A 23,191-nucleotide genomic window follows, 5' to 3' on the forward strand; every position below is an offset into this window, starting at 1 on the left:
TCTTGTGAAGTAATAACGGATCACGTTTTTGTTGAGTACATGTGACACCAAGAGGATGAAACTAAACTGGGTTCCAGGGACACCGATAAGGGTTTCAAAACGAGTCAAGAACCATGCTGATACTGCTGGACTATCTGTTCACTCATAGTCCACCAGCATTAGCTAACAAGAACTATATTTAGAGTGAAAATTAGAAAAACTGTTATGTTGACGAATGTTTTTTTTTCTTCAATACCCACATCCTCTTTCAGTGTAGACGGGTGTATAGCTACTGCTTATCTTATAATCGTAAGTCACATTTAGACAGTATGTAGGCCTAGTGTAATCAAGATTTTCTCAAGCTAAATAATTGTCTGATTAAACGTAATGTAAGTATATAAAATGACAGACTGTGAAACAATTAGCCTTTAGAACTGATATCTGGCCGTGTTACTATAAAGCCCCACAAGAGGTAGCTGTTGGTCTAAAGTTGCTTGTCTCAGCCCAATAAATAAGAAACTGTTTTAACTACATTTGAAAAGCAACAGCAAGCACTTGGTGATGAAAGATATGACATCACTGGTTCAAAATGCACTGAGAGGATAGTCCCTTTGTTCTTGTGATAGTAGTTGTTTGTCTGAAACAGATATATTCTTTATAACATATTCCAATATAACTATGCTGCGTAGTATAGGTGACCAAGGCATAAACCTGTACTGCTGTGTTCTCAAAGTTTGGAACACAATCAGTGGAGATTCAGTCAACAATAAGATAAGATACTCCTTTACTTGTCCCGCAGCGGGGAAAAGGCAGTTTGCAACAGCAGCAGGGTACAGAACAGCACTCAGAGTACAATTTAAATATATAAAATACAAAATATATAATATAAAAAATTGTTTTCTGATTAAGAATCCACTTTAGAGCAATAAAACTCCCAAATTCCATCTAGCTGGGTCTGGATTCTTTCACAATTCTTTTCTGAAGTGTAAGTGTGTTTATTCCTCAAAACACAACTGGCCCTGACAGCCTTGACAAGAACATGGGTTCCCAGACAACACCAGACAGATTACCATACTGGTGAATGTTGAAGATGCAAGAACTGTGCAACTGAGCAAAAGCATTAGGCTTATGTTAGGCTATTTCTCTGACAGATGTTTCTCATCAGGATCTGAAGCAAACACAGGCACATGTAGAACATAAACATTATCACAGAAAACCTTGTCAAATGTGTGATTTTGTTTGACAATGAGAAGGCTTTCTTCTCGTTTTGAGCTGTAATATTTCTTCATATTTCTTCAAAAAAACATCTAACCTTTTAAATAAAAGGATTTCACCACACAAAGTTACTAAAATTCCGTTAGAAGTTACAGATTGTATCGATCCACCCAGTGTAAATTACCAAACTGACTGTTGGGAGACAGTTCCACAGCAGAGCCTTTAGAAAAAAACGCAGTTATATATAGTTGGCTGTTGGTGCATTTTCAAATAAACTACACATCGTTAATAAGCTTGAACCTTTGGCAACGTAAAACACCAATTGCGCCCAATGTAATGCATGCAGAATTAGAAAATCTATATGGTCTGTTCTATTGCCTCCCATTGGATGACAGCGGCGTTCCTGCATAGTTGCAAGAGGCGCATCGCAACAGCCTGCAGAGCTAGTTTGGACGCACGCATCCGGAGCAGTAATCGTATGAGTGGAGCATTTACCGTTCTCCATTTTCATTTTGGAAACTTCTAACAAGATAGCCTACTGGAAAATGGATTGTTCCGAAGAAGTACAGTCGCTTTCGGATGAAGCCAGCACTCCAATTGAATTAAAGAAAGGAATGTCCATTTTTCTTGATGTAAGTAGGTTATCTGCATACGCTTTGAATTATGTTGCCTTCATATTCTTAATTCAAATTTCGTGGCACTATTACACTGATCCAAAGGGAGGAAAATATAGTTTTTAGTGTAAGTGGACTGTTTGACCATGCCCATCTTGGTGTTAGGGTATAACATTAACAGTGCCAATTTCGACACAACCTGTTTGATTTAAAGCTTTGTTTCAGAACATAGGATACTGTATCTATGATTAAGAACATAAAAAAAAATCTTAATCGTAATTGTTTATTTAGGTAGTGATAAAAAAAACAAAAACATGTTTTACCCACGAGCTTAAGTGCTCACATAAATCCAGCTGCGTGCATGTATCCTGGTTGTAAAAGTGAATTGATTTGACATGGTTGACATTTAATGTATGCTGACCATGAATTTGATTGTTTTCTCAAAGCTGTTGGCACTGCTGTTTCAATAAACTACTTAAATGGCCGGAAAACCAGAACCTTTCAGTTATCTTCATGCTTTGGTGTTTTGCTTTTGTCATTTTACATTAACGACGAATATCTAACTAGATCAATCTATATATAAGCTATAAGCTATTGATGGATCCATCAGTCAGGCAACCCTGGATCCATATCTAATAAAATAATAATAATAATACAGGAACTGTGTGTGTGTGTGTGATTTATGTGTGAGCTCATGTCTGTCTGTCTGTGGCTCGATTATCTCATTGGATGATTGAAATGCTGCAGGTGAAGCCTATTGCTCATGACCCAAGAACGTAAGTTTGCGACATATAAATAACCTATGCTATCGTTGAAAACACAGCACCCTCTTCCAAAATAGCGAAAAGTCTGAAATTGTAACACTTTTCTAATTAAGCTATAGGTGACGATTGGCTGGGCGATGAAGCCATGGATCACTCAAACGGGAACTGGACTTTAACACGCAACCTGAATTGCATGCATCCTGCTTTACCACCCCGGCACCGGCCAATTTAAAGCAATTTATGGGCTATATTAAAGTTAAGTAACTGCCACTCCACTTGATGGTTGGTTGAGGATACGGTTCTGCCATCCATTGTTATGGACTTTGTTCTCAGCCTAATCGCCTTTCTCACATGCAACAGCATCCTTTTTTGACATGAAAAGTCGCATCGACATGAAAAGCTTTGGGGCGGCGACGGTATGACAAGCAACAGTTTATCCTTGGGGATGACCGGGGGAGCGCGTTCACGTCATTTTCTTACAGTACCCGTAGGCTACTGCTCGAACTGCAGCAAGTAGGCCTAGACTTGCTGCCTGTTTTTGTACCATAATGCCACTTTTAAGGAGGTAGATATTAGGTCTTGATATTGAACTATTATGGAAAATTGCGTCTTAACACTTTACCAAACGTGTTCTATACCACTTTAACCCTAAGCCTATGTGGTGTTCAGGTCTGTGGGAAATGAATCATTCTAAATGTTAGTTGTGTCCTTGGGCAAGGCACTTCACCCTACTTTCCTCGAGGGGAATGTCCCTGTACTTACTGTAAGTCGCTCTGGATAAGAGTGTCTGCTAAGTGGCTGAATGTAATGTGAAATGTAATTATTTGGATACATATCAAATGTACTATTTTGCAACATTCTACCCTAGCCAGGAGCAAACTGGGGGTTAGCTTTCCCAAATCTTTATGGTGCAATTCCCATAAACTACTTCTAATCTAAACGGATTTCCTACCTGATTGCTTCTGCAAGCTATAACGAGACACACAGAAGATCACAACCCACAGATTAGGGTTAATATGATCTTTGAACTTTTTTTGCGAGATGAAAATCTGTTTGGGGATTAGATCCTGGCCAAAAGAGATGGAAAAGAGTTGGAGAAAAACGATATTTCAAAGCTAGTGTGGTCATCGCCATTCACTCTTTTAACTCTCCAGTTTGCAGAAATAGCAGCATCAATAATTTACAGCTGCGTCCAGCGAGAGATCAATGACATAGATATGTGCACAGACACTCAACACACGCACAAATAAAGAAACATATTTTGACAATATGAGATATTGCTTGACTCCTCTCCTCTCATTTCAGATTTTAAGAAGAGCGGATAAAAATGGTGAGAATGACACGCACGCACTGTCTCTCTCCCATACATGCTGTGTATCACTTCTACTTCATTCCGATATTGCATGAGGGGTATTTTTTGGAATGCATGTATATTCTCAATGAAATTCGGAATTTAGCTCTCTGATGATGCTGTGTTAGTTGTCATGGAAACAACAGTCAGCCTGTGCTCCCTCTACCCAAATGACAGCAAATGTGTCAATAGCCGACCTTTAGACACAAGGTGGAACACAAACACGTTAATTATAGTAAGCATTGGGGAAAATATTCTGTAGGATGATCTGTCCAATGTTCCCCCAAAAAACGAATTCTTTACTGGTCCTTAAAAATGTTCTTTTTATGTTTCAGATATGTTTTTATAAGATCAGACAGTCAGGGCTGTTGAAAGATCATTACACAGACTCACATTCAGACATGCCTTCTGGAGGTTGTAGACTTCTCCCCCCGTGAAATGACTCAATACAGAGAAAGACCTGCTCCTTTACCTCCCAAGACTAAAATCAAAGCATCATTTGTGCACAGTTGTGCCTACTATCTTGTAATTTATTTTAATAAATATGTAAATATAGCGGGGAGCAATGAAATCAACTTAATGGCTTGTGTAATGATGTAGAGTGGATGGTATTGGAAGGTATGGCTTGTGTAATGATGGAGAGTGGATGGTAGTGGAAGGTATCTTCCAACCTCTCCATGAGTCAGGGTTTCTCTGATGTTGTGATTGGTTGATGATGCGGGCAGAATGTCCACTTAGGTTAATGTATCAACATAGTCATCATTTCAAACATAACCTCAAGAGCCCAGCGTCTAGACATAGTGTGGAGTGGCAAGTACAAAAAACTGGAAAACATCCTCCAGCACAGGTTTTCTCAATCTCTTTAAATCAAACTACCTGGTGATGTTAAGAGGTATTTACAGTAAAAAGATTAAAAGCAATCTAAAGCGAAATGCAATGCAATGGGTGAATAGTCATTTTGTCAACATTTGGAATAGGGCTTCTGAATATATGACATTGAATTGTACTGACATCACATCAATCACACACTACAAAGGTACAGTTTGGTTGTCTGCTACCATTAATAGCACTCTGCTCTCTTCAGATGATGGCAAGCTGTCCTTTGAAGAGTTCAAAGCCTACTTCTCGGATGGCGTTCTGACTGTGGATGAGCTTCAGGAGCTCTTCCACACCATAGACACCCACAACACAGAGTGAGTTGTTGAACCATACTTAGCAATGTTGTCAATGCTTCCTCCCTGTGCCTTGTAGTCACCAGATCCCACTCGGCACACTGATGCGGGCCCCCCAGGTGCTGGTTTCTCCTACAGCAGCCTGTGTGGTGCTGCCGTCGTTAAGCAGATGTGGTTCGGCAATCTGTTCTCGTCTGATGAGTAACCTTCCCTGAGACTCTGGGAAACCTCAAATACATTCAACTTCAAACATTTTTGGTGTCAGTAATAAAGGGGCATCTGGTTTATATTTTATATAATCATTTAGAACATAATTTTATACAAAGCGATTCACAAATAGTTCATATAGTTAATGCAGAGGATCACTCAGTTCAGAATGATCCAGATCCGAAGTGCAGAATGACTCAATACTGTGCGATAATTCCCATAATTTAATTTGACTGGGTCAACAAAATAACAAATATACCCAAAGTATTTAAAAGGCTTTTCAAATTTGATGACTGTGATCAAGACTGTGTGTTCAGTGATCAGTCTTTACTGGCTTGTTTACTTCTGCAGAATTATGAGACCTTAAATTGTCGTCGAAATAATAGTTTAAGTTTTTAATCAATATCAAAATGTAAAACAGCACTGAAACGGTAGCAAAGTATGATGCAAAGTGTTAATTCAAATCTAACACAAAGGATTGATTCCAACAAACGTGAGTAGACCCCGGAGTCTGACTGAAATTGTTCTCTGGACATTTGCTTATATATTGTTCTCCAATATTTTTTATATTTTACCATTGGTACATTATATGTAGTCACAGATTCATATATGCATTTTACACTCGGTTGGTCCATTGTCACAGAATTTAAATAGCCTAGACTTTCCCTAACTCTCCCCCATCCAGTGTCCACATGAGGCCTTACGGCCCAGCTGCACAGGTTATACTGAGTTTAAGGACATAAATCTGTCCTCTGATATCTGGGCCTTGTAGTTCCCTATCTGGGTCTTGTAGTCCTTCCGGGAAGAAACCTACACACACACTTCTCTCTCTTGCACTCAAACTCTATCTATCTGGTCTTCCACTTTTGGCCTCTATGTTTTAGTGGTAATACTAATCAGTCAACAGCTTTGCATCTGATTTTCAGTAATATAACACATAAAAGTAGAAAGGTGATTAAGAGGTTCATTTTCAATCATATAATCTTTACCCTTTTCTCCATCTTAATTACAGCAGTGTGCTGTTTTTTCCACAACAGAAGAAAGGAAAGGAAATCTCGACATTCTTAATTCCCTTTCTGGTTTGGGCTAGCATGAGGTTGTTCCATGCCTCTGCAGGGCTAGCTCCCTATATTGGCACTATCTTGGGATGGTCAGTCCCAGCTTTGTGTTGTCTTTTTCCTCACAAAGCCACTTCACCAAAGATAATGTCGTGACAGGGGACCGGTGAATAACGTCCCTCGAGCATGACACAGCACAATCTCTGCAAACTCTGGGAACACCCGTCAAAGCAATCTCTATCAGTCTGTCAGCTTGTCACAATAGGACATTTTAGAACCTTACAATTGGTCTGTGTCGTTGGAGAGTATGTAGACCTATACACTAAGTGTATTTGTGTGTGTGTGTGTCTGTGTGAGCTGAAGTTGGTTGGCAATCCACATCAATGATATTCATTGATTTCTCCTGTCGTGAAGCGCTTTGATTTCCAGTCAATCCAGTCTTCCTCGTTTCCATAGCAGCATGGCCTTAGCGGATCCATTAAACATCATCAAAAATGATTGAATAAACACTAGAGTGGCTGTAGAATATGGATGTGTCAAAATGCATCACCCAAATGGAATCTTAACCCTCAGAAACCTTTATTTACAGCGTTGTAAAATAAGAACCTTTCTCTCTGTGCATTTTTCAAGAACGCAGCTTTAATTGGTGAGATTAACTTGAATTCTATAAAAGCCCATTGTATCTGAAAATGTTCAGATCCTGCTGGTAATAAGCACAAACACAGGAATCCTATTTATGTGTTCCAAAGGACCATCTTTAGTAGCTCCATTAAGTCCAATATGAATGATGGAATTTAAATCCGGTACTTGGCAATTGTTTGAAGTCAATTATAGTATTTATCTCCACAGTGGTGGCCTTGGCTGGCAAGTTATTCTTGCGCTCAAATACACACGCTCACAGACACACAGTATTACAAATACAAGCACACAAATATACACCTATATCTGAAAAATCCGTAGTCCACAGTTGTTTGACCATTACTGACGTGTCATTGGACTGTTGTCTGGCGCTTTGCTCCAGTCATGTTAGGAGTTTCCTGTCCCTTGGCCAATTTGGTCATTCCTTCAGACAACCCAAAGCCTCAAGTTCTTATTAAAATAAAAACAGTCAGGTCAGGTTCAGTCACCCAAACTAACACCTGAGGCAGAATCCAGCATCATTTGCACAAACGTCCCAAGTGGATGTCACGACTCCCTGTTTAGTCAACAAAAATATTATAGTAATAAATAACACGTTGGTCATTTTTTGTTGTTGTGTAAGTATAATGACCTGTACAGTTCCAATTTAATAGTGTCATATTTTGGTTTGCAGTAACGTGGACACGGATGAGCTCTGTGGTAAGTAAGGATGTCGAATCTTTCCCTGTAAGAGTCTCTGCGCAACATGGCCGTGAAATATTCCAAACACCTTGGATATCTTGGATTTCTTACACCCTCATAGTCAAAGGGCTTGTATGGATTCGAGTACCATTTGACAATTCCCCTACAATGCCATTGTGTGGGAGGAAATTCTTGTGTCAAAGTCCACGCTCAGCCTGAACCCCCCCCCCCCCCCCCCCCCCCCCCGGTGGCACAGCAGAGGTGTCACACATAGTGTTTCAGTGGCAAGTCTATAAATAGATGAACAAGAAACCCCTAAGGTCCTTGTCAGGATCTTTTAATTCCTCACAAAGGATTGTGTGTGTCTTTTGAAGAATACTTCTCTCAGCACCTCAGTGAATATGAAAATGTCTTGGCTGCCCTGGAGGACCTGAACACTTCCATATTGAAGGCCATGGACAAAACGAAGAAGGTAAGCATGCTCTTTCAAAATTGAAATACCATACGAAATACCAACATTGAGATTGTGAACGACATTTTAGGATGTTAAGCATTGCAGGGTTCTTAATAGGATTCCAACAAGAAACTACAAGTGTGTGTTTGTGGCTGTGTGTGCATACGTACGTGTGTGTCACGAGTGGTGTGTGTCTGTATGTGTGCGCGTGTGTCTATGTAGGACTCTGTTGGATCTCTCTAATGACTTAGATCAGAGCTTGGTAGTCTGACCCTGTTCACACGCATCTATCAGCAGCTTCTCCACTAATCTCCCCCCCAGGTGTCCTGGACACTCAGCTTGAGTGTTAGATCTTTCATGTACTGTGTCAGATTAGACCAGACCCCCTGATGGACAGGAGATGAGGGGAAGAGAGGAAGGAGGAAGGGAGCATGGGTGGGAGAGAGAAGACTGGAGGAAGACAGAAGGGAGGGGAGCGAGAAAAGGGAAAAAAACTGAGCGAGAGACAAAATAATTGCAGGAAAAGGGAGAGGTGGATAAAGGGTTGGAAGATCAGAGGTGGAGGTAGAGGAATTGGAAGTATGAAAGGTATGGGAAAAGAAGATGTCGAATCTTGCAGTGAAATGGTAGGATAAGCAGACGGAAGTCAAAGGGCGAGGGAAGAGAGGAGAACAAGGAGAGACGAGGACGTGGGGGAGGGAAGGAAAGGACGACAAGGACTAGGTGGAAAGGAGGAGACTGGAAGGAAGAAGGAGGAGGAAACTGAAGGAAGCTGAAGGTAGAAGAAAGGCAGAGGAAAGAAACAGAAAGAGGAAAAGCTGCAGAAGGGAAAAGAACGAGAGAGCAACAGAAAGACAACAGGAAGCTAACAGAATGGAACAGGCGAATGCATGAAAGCAGCATACCATCTCAGGATAGATGACAGAAGTAACTACAGAGAGGGCAAGGGAAAGACGTGATGTGGCGTGATCTTTTCTACATGAACCATAGGGTTCACCCACAACTTCAGTTCACAGCTTGACTAATAGACAACTGTGGATACTAAAAGATATTTCATGATGATACATTCTCATTTCTTGTATTGTGGAAAAGCAATGGGTGGCTTTTTTTTAGAACAATATCTGCCATCTTCATGCAAGACCCTGTGGATGAATTTTGTTACTGCTCCAGCATTTGAATTACACCCTATAAAGAGCAGAAAGGAAATTGCCTCATCAGGAAGGTACCTTCTAATGAGAGTATTCAGTATTCCATAGAAAGAGAGAGACAGAATGAGATGTGTGTGTGTTTGTGAGTTGGTCTTCAATTGACCATGAAAATAAATCATTTATTTCCCCTTCAAGTGCTATTAAGTTGTGAGTCAACCCCCAAGAGACTGACAGACTTCGAAAGCATGCCTCAATCAATTTTCACTAATGTATTTAGCATCCAATCAAAACACTGCTTATTATTAAATGTTCTGCCTTTGACGATACAAATAACTCAATCTTGGGGAGATGGGACATGAGAGAGAATGAAACACAATTTCAATGGAGAAATTGCTGAGCCTCTCTCAAAACCAATCAAATCTGAAAGAGGCGACAAGCTTGAAGCACATGACACACCCTCAGGAAGTAAAAAGTCAGCTTGTCAAATACTGAGGCTTCTGAGGCCCAGAAGACTACAAATTATAAACTTGACATCATCCTTCCTCTTTTCCTTGATTCAGAGTGTCTCAATATCCTGTCACACACACACACACACACACCTTCACTATAACACTAGAATGAGTCATCCACAGAAAAGAAAGTTTTCGACAAGGCCAATGTTTTCATCTTTAATAGCAGATATCGCCCTTATGTGGAGGTGTGGAGTGAAGGCTGTATTAGTCATCACTTACCCTGGGTTTTGTTTGTCCAGCCCAGTGTGTGTGTGTGTGTGCGTGTGGGAGGGGAGCGCGGGATATCTCTGTGTGTGCATGTGTATGCCGGCGTGTGTTCTTTTCTCAATGCTACCCACCTGTTTCAAGGTAACAAAGACAAGATCCCGTGAATTCATCAGACGGAAAGCAAAAGCCGTATTCCCTAACCACTCAAAAAATAGCAGCGAGTCATGGTGATGGAGTGGAGAAGTCGAGGCGTGTATTAGAAGAGGAGACGAGCCATGACTAGACTTGTAAAAGCCATGGTGCTTATGCCTGACCTCCCCTACTTTCATGGTTCATGTCCCCACGATTCATCTGTTCATGTGTTAATAAGATTGACCGCGCATTACTGTAGGTCAACCAATATAAGAAAGTCAGGAGGGTGGCAACACGTGGGAGAATGTTAGATTGTTATGTATGATTGAGTCTCATGATGTCTTTCTCAGTTGTCATGGTGACCATTGCTTTATGTTTGTTTAGATGCTAGCCAGTCATTCCACCCCTGCATTGAATGAAATTAAAACCTAATACATTAAAAAGACACCGCCTCTTTAAGGAGACTTTTATTCTTATGGATAGTCCCGTAAGAGGCAATGCCTTCTATGCTTTATATAACCCTGCTCATGCAGTGTTTCTTCCTGGTCTGCATAGACACGTCATTCGGATGGAAAGGAGCTGAAGCTGGGGAATGCTTGGGTTCTAATGAAGGCCACTGGGAGCAGGAAAGGCTGGTGGGAGAGAGACAGCAGAAGCTCGCTTGGCAGCTTGTCGCCTTTTCTCAATATAATTAGCATGTGTGCGTGTGTGCATGTGTGTGAATGTGTTCTTGTCTTTGTATGCCAATGCACATGTAGTGTCTGTGTCTGTAGGACTTCATGTATATGCTTGTACGTTCATTCCCTAGATGTTTTTGGGGACCTGAGGGATGTTTTTGTTGAAAAGCCACACTCATGCACTCACTTTGCTTACTACCACCATTAGAGCCACTTGTGGCTTGTACCATGTTTAACATCAAACCCCCCCCTTTGTTTGTGGAGTGTACCAACAGATTTGACAGCAGGTGTGTTATGCAAATGCAATTACAGGCGTGTCTTGTTAGCAAAGGAAGCTTCGATTATATCCTGCTCTCTAGTGAGCCTCTGCACTCGCCTGAGCTTAGCGAAACTCCAAAAGTCATTGCATTTTAATTTACCTTCTGGGTACTGCCTGTCATGGTGTTGTGGTATCCAAAAATGAACAACTGATTTACGCTGACAACAAACTGGGCTGCTGAAATCCCAAGTGTTCTGGAAAGGGTTTGCCAGTTGTCCATCAAGGAAGCTAGGCCTGGCTGCAAATTGCCAGCCACTCTGTGCAGTGTACTGTAGGTTACACTAGTTTAGAGGGGTATTTACCTATCAGTATGCAATATATATCAGATGACATCCAATTTGAGAGTACATGTTACTATAAAGCAGGAATATGTGTGTGTGTGTGTGTGTGTGTGTATCTGAGGCTTGATTATCTCAAGAACCGGGCATTGTATGAAATGTATGATTGTATGAAATGTGTCAGGTGTTTTGCTCAGTGATGCATTGTCGACTATGAAGTGATTGGATGAGTGCTTCAGTACCATGTTGTGCTGCACTAAGCAATGGAGCCATGGACCTGGCGAGAAACAAATAACTCAATAAATAATAAAATAATAAATATAGCCCCCAACGGGCACCACGGTGAGCACTGACAGCACTAATGTGCGCTTGGAACGGGCACAGCTGTAGGAAATGCAAAAATGATACTATATGAATATAGTATTCACTTTCTTTCTCAAATACCCTACTCCACCTTTTTCAACTACTTTACCTTCCTTTCCTTCCCATTCTCTGTCCCTTTTGCTCTCCCAGTTGTTCTTTATACTACCCTCCCTCTCTTTCTCCCTCCCTCCCACTCTCTCTCTCTTTCTCTCTCCTTCCAGCCATCTTTCTTTTTCTGTCGTTGTCCCTCTCTTTTGCTCCGTGTCTCCCACTTCTTCTTTTCCCACCCACCCTCCTCTCTCTGTCCTAATTCAACCTCTCTCAACCCGTCTCTCCGTCTCTACCTTCAGACACCTTCCTCTTGTTCAAAAGCTGTCAGATCACAGGAATCAGTGGACAATAAGGGGCGTCATCAAAGCTCTGACACTGTGTAGCCCGAGGCTTGTTGTGAGGGTAGACAAAGAGCTCCACCCTTCCTGTCCTGGCTGTCTGATTAAAAGAAAGTAAACTGCATGTTTTTTTAGGGACTGTGGGCCAAGGGGGCCCACACATGGATACAGATTTGGTGAAGAAAGCTGGGTACGTGTTCGAGTCTGTCGCTCCGTCAGATGAGTTCACGACAGTAACTGTCTTCATGTTCTGCTTCCTCTTCCCCACTTGTCTTTGTCAAAACCATCATCTTCTTCCTCCCTGCTCCTGTTCCTCACTGACAGGACTACCAGGAAGCCACCCACCTGGAGCAGTTTGTGACCCGTTTCCTGTTGAAAGAGACCACCAATCAGCTTCACTCGCTGCAGAGTTCCCTGGAGTGCGCCATGGAGACCACGGCCGAGCAGACGCGTCAGGAGAGGCAAGTGGAGGGATGTCCTGGGGCTGGAAACCGTTCTACTCGCTGGCACAAGTCATGGAGCTTCATTTTGGTGTTTTACAGTTTCTCACAATTGTTAAACACACGTTTTGGCTTTCTCAAAACTGCACACACTGAAAACTGAAAACCTAACACTCCCTTTGCGAGATGATTCTTTGCCATCAAATCTCTTACGTCACTGTTTACAAAATGGAACTTGTGTTTTCATTTAGTACACACAGCCATCTTTTCAAATGACACACACATACCAGTCCATGTGCCGAATTGGGTCGACCGATTGGTACATGAAGGGAAGGTTGTGCAAATTGTGCCGAATTTGCTCTTTTTGTGTGTTAACAGCTGAGAAAAACTGTAATGGTTGCAGTGCATGGTCTCTTTCACACACACACAAACACACACACACACACACACACAGATGCACACAAAATACCACCTGCTTTATAATATGTTTACCAAAGACATACACAGGCTCCATCTCTGGATCTGTGTGTGATCCAAGAGGGGGTTGTTGATTGCACACCGCGACTCCATCCAAGCCGAGCTCTCTCTGTGGAGCCTATTTAAGGGAACTGGTCTGACACATTGTAGGAAATACAACGGTTCTAATTTCAGCGTTTATTGTCGCCATTATAGACAGAACCGGCAGTATCACACTCACTCCAGTTCAAGAGCGTGTAGGCTGTAGTGGCTGGGAGGTGATTTAGCATTCAGAGATTTGTTCCATTGTCTTTCAATAAGTATGCGGTTTGATTAGCTATATCTTCAGTCTCCAGCAAACCTCCCTCTCCAGAGAGCTGATATAATTAAAGCTGGGCATGTGTGTGTGTTTCTGTGCGTTGTGTGGGAGTGTGTGAGTGTGGGGGGGAATGCAAGACCTGGAAAAAGTTGCTGCGAACAGCAGGAGTTCGCTGCTCAACAGCAGGAGTTAGCTGCTCAACAGCAGGAGTTAGCTGCTCGAGTGTATTCAGAGCGGAGACATGTCGCTCCTGGAAGTTCTTTTTTCGTTCCGCCACCTGGATGATTGCATTCCGCCCCAGACTTGAGCGGATGAGGAGGACGAGTTCCAGGCATCTGTCTGTCCACCCCCCTCTGTCTCCTTATATGGGCTGTATGGAACTCTGCAAGTCACCTTGTTGTGCACCACTTAACTGAACTTAACTTACCTGGATCATCCTCACATCCACCAAGGTCATGCAGAGGTCATGCGGAGGTCATGCGGAGGTCATGCGGAGGTCATGCGGAGGTCATGCAGAGGTTTGCGCCGTTTGTTCCGAGTCACCATGTCGTCGTCCTCAGATGTCCGTTTATGTTAATGAACAGAACAGAAGTAAATATAGGATATGACAGTCATGATAATACACAGGAAATTGGAAATGAAAACGGAAAAGCGGAGAAAAGGAAAACCAGAAAATGCGTTGGTTAGGCCATCGGTGGGTTGTCTAGTAGTCTTGAAGCCTGGGGGTAAAATCTCTGGTGTCTGTTAGGTCCTACTACTCCTATGTTTTTACATGAGATATTTTTCTTTACAATTTACAGTCAGCAAGTATGCAATTATGTGCTTGGTAAGGACAAAGGAAGATAGGATAAGAATAGGGGTATTAATAGTCACAAGCAAGGCTTGCCTTACTGTTTTAGCCAGGGTATTTTTTGTTATTTGCAGAATTTGTAAGATTGTGTATGGTGACATGTGACCCATACTGTGGGTCATTAGAGGACCTGAAGGACTTGCTCTCTTTCTAGTGTCACATCACACCAGGGCATAGCCTCCATGTTGACAGCTTTTACCAAGTCCACAGAGGCTATTGATGGGGCTGGGTGACTGGCCTCTGGGCCAAAGAGAGTCCTCTCTTCTCCTCTCCCCCTTCCGCTCTCCTCTCCCCCTGACTCATCCCTCCCCCTCTCACATCCCCTCACAAGTAATTTCAGAATGTGAATCCCAGTCCCAGTCCGGTTCCCAGAGCCCCAGAGTAGAACAGCCTGTTCTCACAGACTGCCCTGTCTAACAGCCCTCTAGGTCTATGTGCTATGGTCTATGTGCTATGTCATTGTCGTGAATGCAAAAGCATGGCCTGGAGTCTAACACCATCCAAATGGAACAAAGTAGATTTTTTATGATTGTTCTTGTACCTATATTTGTATTCAACCTGTGTTTATTCTGGTATGTGTCTTTGAGATGAAAAAACATATTTTTTGTAAGTGAGACTTCCCTCTGAAAATCCTTGGTTTTAGTAGTCCCCATGAGCAGCAAAAGACAGAAGACAAACAGTTCTTCTATACCGTTACTTCCAAAATGGTGTTGAAAATTGTGAATTGTACCACAATAATACATAACTTATTAGTAAAGAAAATAAATGAGTAAATAAAGTATTTGAAAGTACTTTGCTGCCACTCAAAATTGACTTTGAACCGCATTTGATCGGTCACAGTTAGAGCTTAAAAGGACCCTTAGGCCTCACAATGATCAATCAAGGAAGCAAGATCACAGTATTTGAAAATAGTAATTGACCATATCAGGTGTTCCTACCACAGTAGGAGTGCTGGAGATAACCACTGGGCTGCATCTCGCTGGTGACGAAAGCAGCTGACGTCTGAGATCAAATTAAAACAGCACAGTGCAATTTGCAATTCTGTCTGATGTTGTAGCTGCAGATGTGTTTGACCCCCCCCCACACCACCCACACACCACCACCACCACCACCACCAGATAAAGTGATGGAGTTCAACTCTATGCCAGAATGACATTTTGAGACCCTGGACTATCATTTGGCTTATGTAGGTTTTCTTATAAACAAGTATGAATGTTGTAATAATAATAATAATAATAACAGCAATGTATCATTTACATTAACACAAATCTTCCACTGAATTGTATCCATCCCTGTATTGCACAAATCTCCATATCGACTTGGGTAAGATCATTGCCAGACATGCTATGGCAATTATTCACCTGTAAAGATAAGAAAATGTGATGTGGTTGACAAATAACATGAATCAATTATGTAAAATATGAATTCAATTCCTTCGAATACGTTTGTTTAAAATGATGTCCATAAGGACTGAACCGTGTCAAATAACATCCCCTGATCGAAAATGTTCATCACGACCAATCACCTGTGTCAATGCGATAGGGAAGGAGTGTATGGAGAATTATGCAAAGGAAATGTACTGCTTAGTCACCCCAGAAAACCTGCTGTCACTCCAAAGAAACATTCATAATATTTGTATATTGCGCTCTGCGCTTGTGACATTTAATATTCAATAATTATTTACGTAATTTTGTCACCCGTGCTTTGGTAATCTTTGCCTTTGTTTGACTATGATTCAATTTGAGAGACGTGGTTGAACAGCATAGAAACACACCGATCTGGATTCAAACTCAGGTCTCTATGAGGCTGGCTTGACAAGCCTTCAGCCAGACAAAGGCACCCCTCATGACTGCCTTCATGGCATTGCCTCTGATTTCAATTTAGTCATGTCATGTTGGCATGACATAATGCCTGTGATGACTGTGGGTGACCGTTGGGGTCATCACAACAGATCACTCTGCCCACTCTCACGCTCGCCTACTGGACACTACAGGACAAGACTGTATAGAAAGAGTCTCTCTAGTCTACCTCCTCTTATGTCATCTTCCATGCTGACCTAATACTAAAAAACGACCTAATAGACTACTGTTACTGTTAACTTGCATTTGATACGTAAAATACTACAGTTTTTCCTACAGAAAAGCCTGTTGGTCCATATTCTCAGACACGACTTGTCTTGATAAGAACCGAGCTGAGTGGCGATACTTCTCTCACCATAGCAGACGGGCCAAACCTAGTTTTCTTGACGGGCGATAGCAGGCAGACCTCAGCAGCTAGAATAGCAGCTAGAGACTTCAACCTTCCCAGTGACTCATCGTCGCTCCAGCTTTAATTGGTGAAGCTCTGCCAGGGGAAGACGGCGGGGAGAGTGACCCTCCAATCACAGCGCGCCGCCGCGGCCCGGGTGTCGGCCGTGTGAAAAAGGGGGGGATGAGGGGCCAAACAGCATTTGGATGATGCAGAGTCCGTTTTGTGTGTTCATAGCTACATTTCCTGGTCAACTAGAATGATTTGAATGCTTGTACAGAATAACACACCCACATAGTATACATATGAGTATGTGCAGATGTGACACAGACATTCTCAAATTTAATCCAATAACGACAGAAGCGCACACGCACATACCCAGTTTCCTTTTATTTATTGGTGCCTATGTGTAGCGTCAACCCAGATACGCATTTTTGTCATTTAACACTAACTGAGAAGGGTCCAGGAATAGAACAGTTGCAGTCTAGAACAGACAGCATGAGTTATCGACCTGATTTCTAGCATACTGTGTATGTGGTGGGTGGCAGGAAAGGGAGTTGTGAAAAGTGAGAGGTCGGGCCTGGATCCCCTTACCTGCGGAGTGTGTGTGTGTGTGTATGTTCTCTTCTGTTTAAATAGGATAAATATGAAGAGAGAGTCATATTCACATGGATAATAGGCTGTGTGTGGGTGTCAGTGTGTGAGACAGAGAGAGAGACAGTGTCAGACTGTCTCTGTTTGAATTGAAACAGATATTTCTGCGTTCACATGTCAACATTAGTGATGGGTGTGTTTGTGTGTGCGTGTGTGTGTGCGTTTCCAGACAAGGTCCAATGAAGCCAGAGGTGTTGACGATCCAGTGGTCTGGGAGGCGTTCCAATCGAAGACTTCAAAGGAATAACAGCCTGTCTCCCAACAACCCTCTCCTCAGCCTGGTCAACTCAGGTGGCTATTCTTAGAGCAAACGACCCCAAAACACCGCCCTCAGAAAGGCCATACACACACTGGAGATGTCATGCATGCATTTCGATGCCGTGGGCAAAATAGACTGGTGAAGTTGCACATCGGATGTGCATTCCCACCTTGTCAAAATGTTGTGTATTTAAATGCTTTCCTGGATATGAAATGTCTGCCTTTCACCATTCGTACATGCATGTATGTGCAGTACATAATGTAACAATCTTTAGTGTACTTTTAAACGTTGAATTATCTCAACCATCACTGTCACCTTCTCAGCCTCAATAGCAGGCCTCCACTGGGGATTGACTGAAGGCAATACATGCACAGCCTATAGGCATGGACTGAATTTCAAACCATCACACATATTTATTTAATTTGTTTTACGGTTGAGTTTAGAAGCATCATCCCCATGCTTCTACAAAAGCAATTAAGTGAAACAAATCCAATGTATACATTAAACGACCATATCTTCTTCAAGTCTTGTACCAGTGTGCGTGGATAAGTCGAGGCCAAATGTTGATGAACCTTCACAAACCTAATCTCTGTTCCAGGTGTGTATGATGAGGATAATCAATGGATGACACAGGTCAATAGACTGCAGAAGCTTATTGACCGTCTAGAAAAGAAGGTAAATCGTCAACTGAGTGTTTCACCTCTTTTTGCGTAAAAGGACTTGCGTCCGTCAGTATGTATCAATGTCTCGCGTTCCCTCTCTTACTCGACCTCTATCCTCCCTCTTTCTTTCATTCCATTCCTCATCCCTCGCTCCATCAGGATCGCTCTTTTACTATCCTCCTTGCCATCTGGTCGAGGCTGTCTCAAAAAGATTTTGTTCATGAACTATCATAGAAACACGAGAGACTCAAGAGTCAAAAATATTGAAGTATCCTCGCACGCGCGCGCATGCATACGCGCCTGTTGGCACGCGTCACCCTGTAATGCTGAAAACCCTTGTTGTTCCCAGGAGCTTCGTCTGGAGCCTGTGGAAGAGGAGGTCTTGGAGAGCACCACCAAATCAGTAAATGATCTACAATCATCTATTATTATCCACTGTTTCTACTCTCCTTCTCTACGCCCCATCTCCCTCCCTCCTTTCCGCCTGTTGCCATTTTTCTCTCCCCAGTGGGAATCACCAAGAGAGACACCACATTCAAAATCTGTTGTCAAGGAAACAGCGGGGCTGAAACGTGTTAAGTTCACCTCCCTTTTTCGCCTTTCTCACATTTTTGCAGGGGGAGCAGCCTTGGTGGTCATTTATCCAGTTATCCAGATACACTCTGAATGTCCAGGCAACTCGTTTATCCTAGCAAAGACAGAAGGCTGTGTGTGGGGGTGTGAATGTCCGTGTGTGTGAACATGTACCAGTGTGTGTGTAACTGTTAGCAGAGCTCCAAGGCCCCCTGTGGAAGTGTACAGTAAACACAGCAGTGTGAGAGGCGCTACGGTATCAGTGCCTCATTATGTGTGTGTGTGTGTGTGAGAGTGTGCGTGTGAAAGATACACGCGTGAGAGATCTAGTGTAAAGTGTGTGCTTGAATGCCTTTTGCAGCAACCACGGACAGATGGTTGTCTGTAGCAAAACACAACATCACTTCCACTTATTGATAGACTCAGACTCAACCGAATTCATTATGAACTGTTCATTTATCAGACTACAGGGAACAACATAGCTCATTTATCTTCTCTAATGTAAACGTTTGGTTACATATTAGTTGTTTTTCAAAGCGTGTGTGTGTTTTCAGTCATCAGATGAATTGCCATATGAATAATGTACCCCATATCTAATGATCTGAGAGGTTATTGGAGCGAGACAGTACACACGTCACTGTCTGCAGTCATACACACATGCGTCTTTCTGTGAGGTAAGTCGATGCGTGTGTGCGTCAGCATGTGTGTGTGTGTGTGTGTGTGTGTGGTGGCGTGACTGAGTGTGTTCACCATGTGAGCCCTGGTGGGAGAGCCCTCGGGGGCTTCGTATCAATCAGCCACTCCGCCGACTCAGAGGTCGCTACTGGCCAAAGGGCGGGAGCTTTCACTTACTGTACCCATCAGCCCTTGTAAGTTCTGTCAAAAACTCCTCAGCAACAACAGGATGTGAAGAATGGCTTTGGATATTATTAACCTTGTGCTTGTTTACATTGTTCGTACCGTTGCCTTGCGGGGCCACGGAAGCAGACAGTTTCACACCTGGTTTCCTTCACTGGCCCAGTGGCGCTGCTTCTCATTTGGATGCTAAGTGGGTCTACATCTCAGGATAGGAATATGTTCACCCACAACTTTTGGCAAGCACCTTTAAGCACGTTGCACAAAGCAGGGTGGAATAGGAATTCAGGCGGCCTTGAAATGCGCTGACAATGTCCTCATGCCCTCAGTCCATCATGACCTGACACTTGCCTCTCTTTTTTTTTCCCTCTATCTCACTCTCTCTACCTCACTTTTGACACCTGCCTTCCCCCCCCCCCCCTCCCTCTGCTTCCTTCACTCACTCTCCCTCTGTCTCCCTTCCCGCCCCGCCCAGCACATCCTGATCGTCCAGAGGCAGCTGTCGGTGCTGGAGGAGGACCTGGAGGAGTTCCGCCTGGCACTCAGACAGTACATGCAGTGTGCTTGCGCCCAGACCGGCTGCCTACAGTCAGTCACTTTACTGTGGTCTCCCGCTATCTCCCCCCTGGTCCATTTATAGATAGGAAGTGTCTGTAGCTTCGTTCTGTCTTTGCTAAGAGAAGACGTTAGAATCAAGGAGTGACTGTGAGGAACCCTGTAACCCTTAGAAGTATAGAAGAAATCTAGCTGAGTTCATATTTTAGGAATGCCTTGAGATTGAAGCAGTCAGGCTTAACACACTGTGCTGTTAGCGTAAACTTGTGTTTATCCCGCCTTTTTTTTACCTAACATCCTGAAATGACCCCCACAGCAGGACATAAAGACGACGATCTTTGTCTCTCAGAGTCAGCATGGCCTACTACAGGATCATTATACACATGTCTGTACAGATTCTCAAAACTGCCAGGGAGTTCAGTTGGTTTTCAATAACAGCTAGACTTGATTAGCACAAAACTTGTTAGTTTTTAACGGAGCTTGAGAGAAAAACTAGACAAAAAGGCATGTTGACAACCAACATTCTTCTGGCCAAGCCAAACGAGAGTAATTAATACCCAAACAAGCTGGTTCATAAAACGTCACGTTGCTAATTACATAATTAATCATTTCTTGTAACGTGTTCTCCGTTTTCCTCTCGGCAGTGTCGCAGTGCAGCGGCTCGCGAATGAGTCACGCTTCATCCTCTATGAATTCTGGGAGCACAACAACGTTTGGAAGAAGTAAGTTGTCGTTGGCGTGCACCCGTGCCCAGCGTCGACTCTAATGCTAACACGAGATGACATGTTTGAACATCTGTAGTGCATCGTCATTGCACAAGGTCAGAAGTCACATGCCCTGCGTCCCAAACAGCATACTTTTCCTTTTACTTCAAATACATACTGCTGCTGCCAGGGGCCTTTCTACATGGGGGCCTACAGGGGCCAGTGCCAGTGTATATATATATTTTTTTCACACATTTTTCTTTTTCTATTAGTCATCATGAACCGAGGAAGGGACATTGCAGCCCTTTTTGCCCCAGTAAATAAAAAAGTTAGAAAAGCATATCAAGGTATTGAGAGAGCTGAGGAGCTGGAAGAGGGAGAGCCAGAGCCGTTTGTATGATTTTGATGTAAAGCAAAGTTAAAGTTTAATGTAATGTTTAAATATAATTTGTTTCCGTTTTTTAATGTGCCTCTCTGATTAAACACTGGCCCCCCTCCGCCCCCCAGTAAAATGTTCTAGAACCGCCACTGGCTGCTGCCCTTAAGAAGTAAGTACTGTGGCATACAGTATGCATACTGCAATCTACTTCATCATGAAATTAGTATGGGTATTGGAACACACCCCACATGGCTTTTGGTTGATATGCATATACTGTGGATAAGAGTTGGATTAACAATTCAACTGTAAACAGACAGTTTACCTTTAATAGAGCAGTGCATTTTGTATGTGACAGGAGCGTGCAGGTTGGTTTGAAATGGATCTTAAACACAGTAGGTTTTTTGATTTGACCCCAAATGTGACTTATCCCTCATTGATGCAGAGTCAAAGACAAGGCTTCATTAGATGTAAAAAATAAATATGGATATAAATATTATGAACAATGACAAACCCCGCGATTATGTTTGTGCTTAGTCACCTACAGACAAACTACAGTAAGACCTTCCAGAGGGGCAACGTGGATTTCCTGGAGACCCCTGAAATGATGACCACCATGCTGGTTCCTGGTAGGCACTCTCATCCAAGTCAACTTCTGTTCCATTCTCATTCCAGCCTCATTCTCCCCTCCCATCGAAATCCACTAGTTATGTTTGATTTTCTTATTTCAAAGTGAAGTCATTAGTCTACGCAGTTCTTCTTACTCGAGTGACTGATGTGAAATTCTCGTCTTTCATCATAATAAATTAGTCTTGCCTTTTCACCCTAATTAAAAACAGACTAATCACTGTATTTCAACAGCCGACAGTCCATAGCTATCTTGGTGTTGGCAAGTATCTTAGAGAGACGTATCATGTGGTATAAATCCTACTATGACCATAAAAACTGTTAAATAACCTGTACCGTATGTCAACTAATCATAATCCATTGATCTTGTCTCATTCTCTCCACTCCTCTAATCATAATTAATTCTTCCTCCCTGATTATCCTGTTCAAGACCACAGCTGGCATCTTGCTGTAATGAGATGTTTTCTAAGAAGCAAAGTCAGGCTTCATAGTAGAGGTGCAGATGTTAGAGTGGTGTTCAATCATGGATTGATTCAGTCCATCGTTCATGTGTTGCCGTCCCTTCCTACTTCCTCTCAGCTTCCTGGTGGGTCCTGAACAACAACTGAGAAGGGTCTACCTTCCAGATGTGGACAGCCTTTATCGAACTTGGGACTCATCAGAATTGTAGTTTGAGAAGTCTACCATTTAACCTAGTCATCAGGAGGGGAAGTGCACCTCCACACTCACACTCTATTGTCACCTTGTTACCGTGACGTCATGGTGAATAGTTCAATCTCCTAGTCAGGAAATCTCCATGTTCTTTCATTCTTAGTGTCGTAGTGGTCGTGTTTGCACTCCTATGTGTTTCGACGTTTCTAAAGCAATGACCCCATTGAAACCAGCTCAATGGCAATCTGACAAATGACATCTTCACTGTGTTGACATGTGACATCTTCAGCAGTGGATCAGCCATTTCGTAGCGGATGTATGAGCCAGACGTACAGTGTGTGTGCGTGTCTGTGTGTGTTTGAGTTAGCGCTTGAGTTGAGTATATGATAGAGACATGTCATATACTTGTGTAGCAGGTGTTGGGAGGATAAACTAAGTCTATCTTTATGACAATTCTACCTGTTGTATTTTAATGTCTATAAAACTGTAGTTGAGATGTGTCTAAAATAAAGATATGTTGTTTTCTGTCATCTCTGAATCTTATTTAACTACCCTTGATTTGAAATATTTCTAGATAGACAGTAGTTGAGTTGCTTTGTGGTATGTAGGAGACCAAAGGAAGTCTGTAATTGTACAAAACAGCTCAAACACTGCCTTCTAGTGGCTGTTGATTTGAAGTACAACATCCAACCTCCATTTAAATGGACATCAACAGCAATCACGACCCAAACCAACACTTTAAAAAAGGAGTCAGGATGTGGCTGAATAACTGCAAACAGTGCTTCTGTGGGGTTTCAAGATTAG

The 23,191-nt window shown here is 42.6% G+C and overlaps 1 protein-coding gene across 1 annotated transcript; it reads left to right on the plus strand.

Annotated features, from left to right (window-relative positions):
• Nucleotides 1-1,530: 1,530 nt before the first annotated feature.
• Nucleotides 1,531-22,916, plus strand: necab1 (N-terminal EF-hand calcium binding protein 1). The gene is made up of 13 exons (XM_047019429.1): nt 1,531-1,826; nt 3,878-3,902; nt 5,008-5,116; nt 7,673-7,698; nt 8,055-8,152; nt 12,484-12,620; nt 17,295-17,416; nt 17,983-18,059; nt 18,396-18,449; nt 19,950-20,062; nt 20,674-20,751; nt 21,647-21,738; nt 22,316-22,916. Exons 1-13 carry the CDS (start codon nt 1,740-1,742, stop codon nt 22,342-22,344), a joined length of 1,047 nt encoding a protein of 348 aa, XP_046875385.1. The 5' UTR covers nt 1,531-1,739; the 3' UTR covers nt 22,345-22,916.
• Nucleotides 22,917-23,191: the final 275 nt, after the last annotated feature.

Source organism: Hypomesus transpacificus, chromosome 4 (genome assembly GCF_021917145.1).
Source record: "Hypomesus transpacificus isolate Combined female chromosome 4, fHypTra1, whole genome shotgun sequence".
Taxonomy (NCBI): domain Eukaryota; kingdom Metazoa; phylum Chordata; class Actinopteri; order Osmeriformes; family Osmeridae; genus Hypomesus; species Hypomesus transpacificus.

What these genes read in the sequence shown, in the direction of transcription:
- necab1 (XM_047019429.1), top strand. Translation starts at nt 1,740, where the DNA reads ATGGATTGTTCCGAAGAAGTACAGTCGCTTTCGGATGAAGCCAGCACT. An exon ending in GAATGTCCATTTTTCTTGAT is followed by an intron (nt 1,827 to 3,877) that starts GTAAGTAGGTTA and finishes CTCTCATTTCAG; the next exon opens with ATTTTAAGAAGAGCGGATAA. An exon ending in GACCACCATGCTGGTTCCTG is followed by an intron (nt 21,739 to 22,315) that starts GTAGGCACTCTC and finishes ACTTCCTCTCAG; the next exon opens with CTTCCTGGTGGGTCCTGAAC.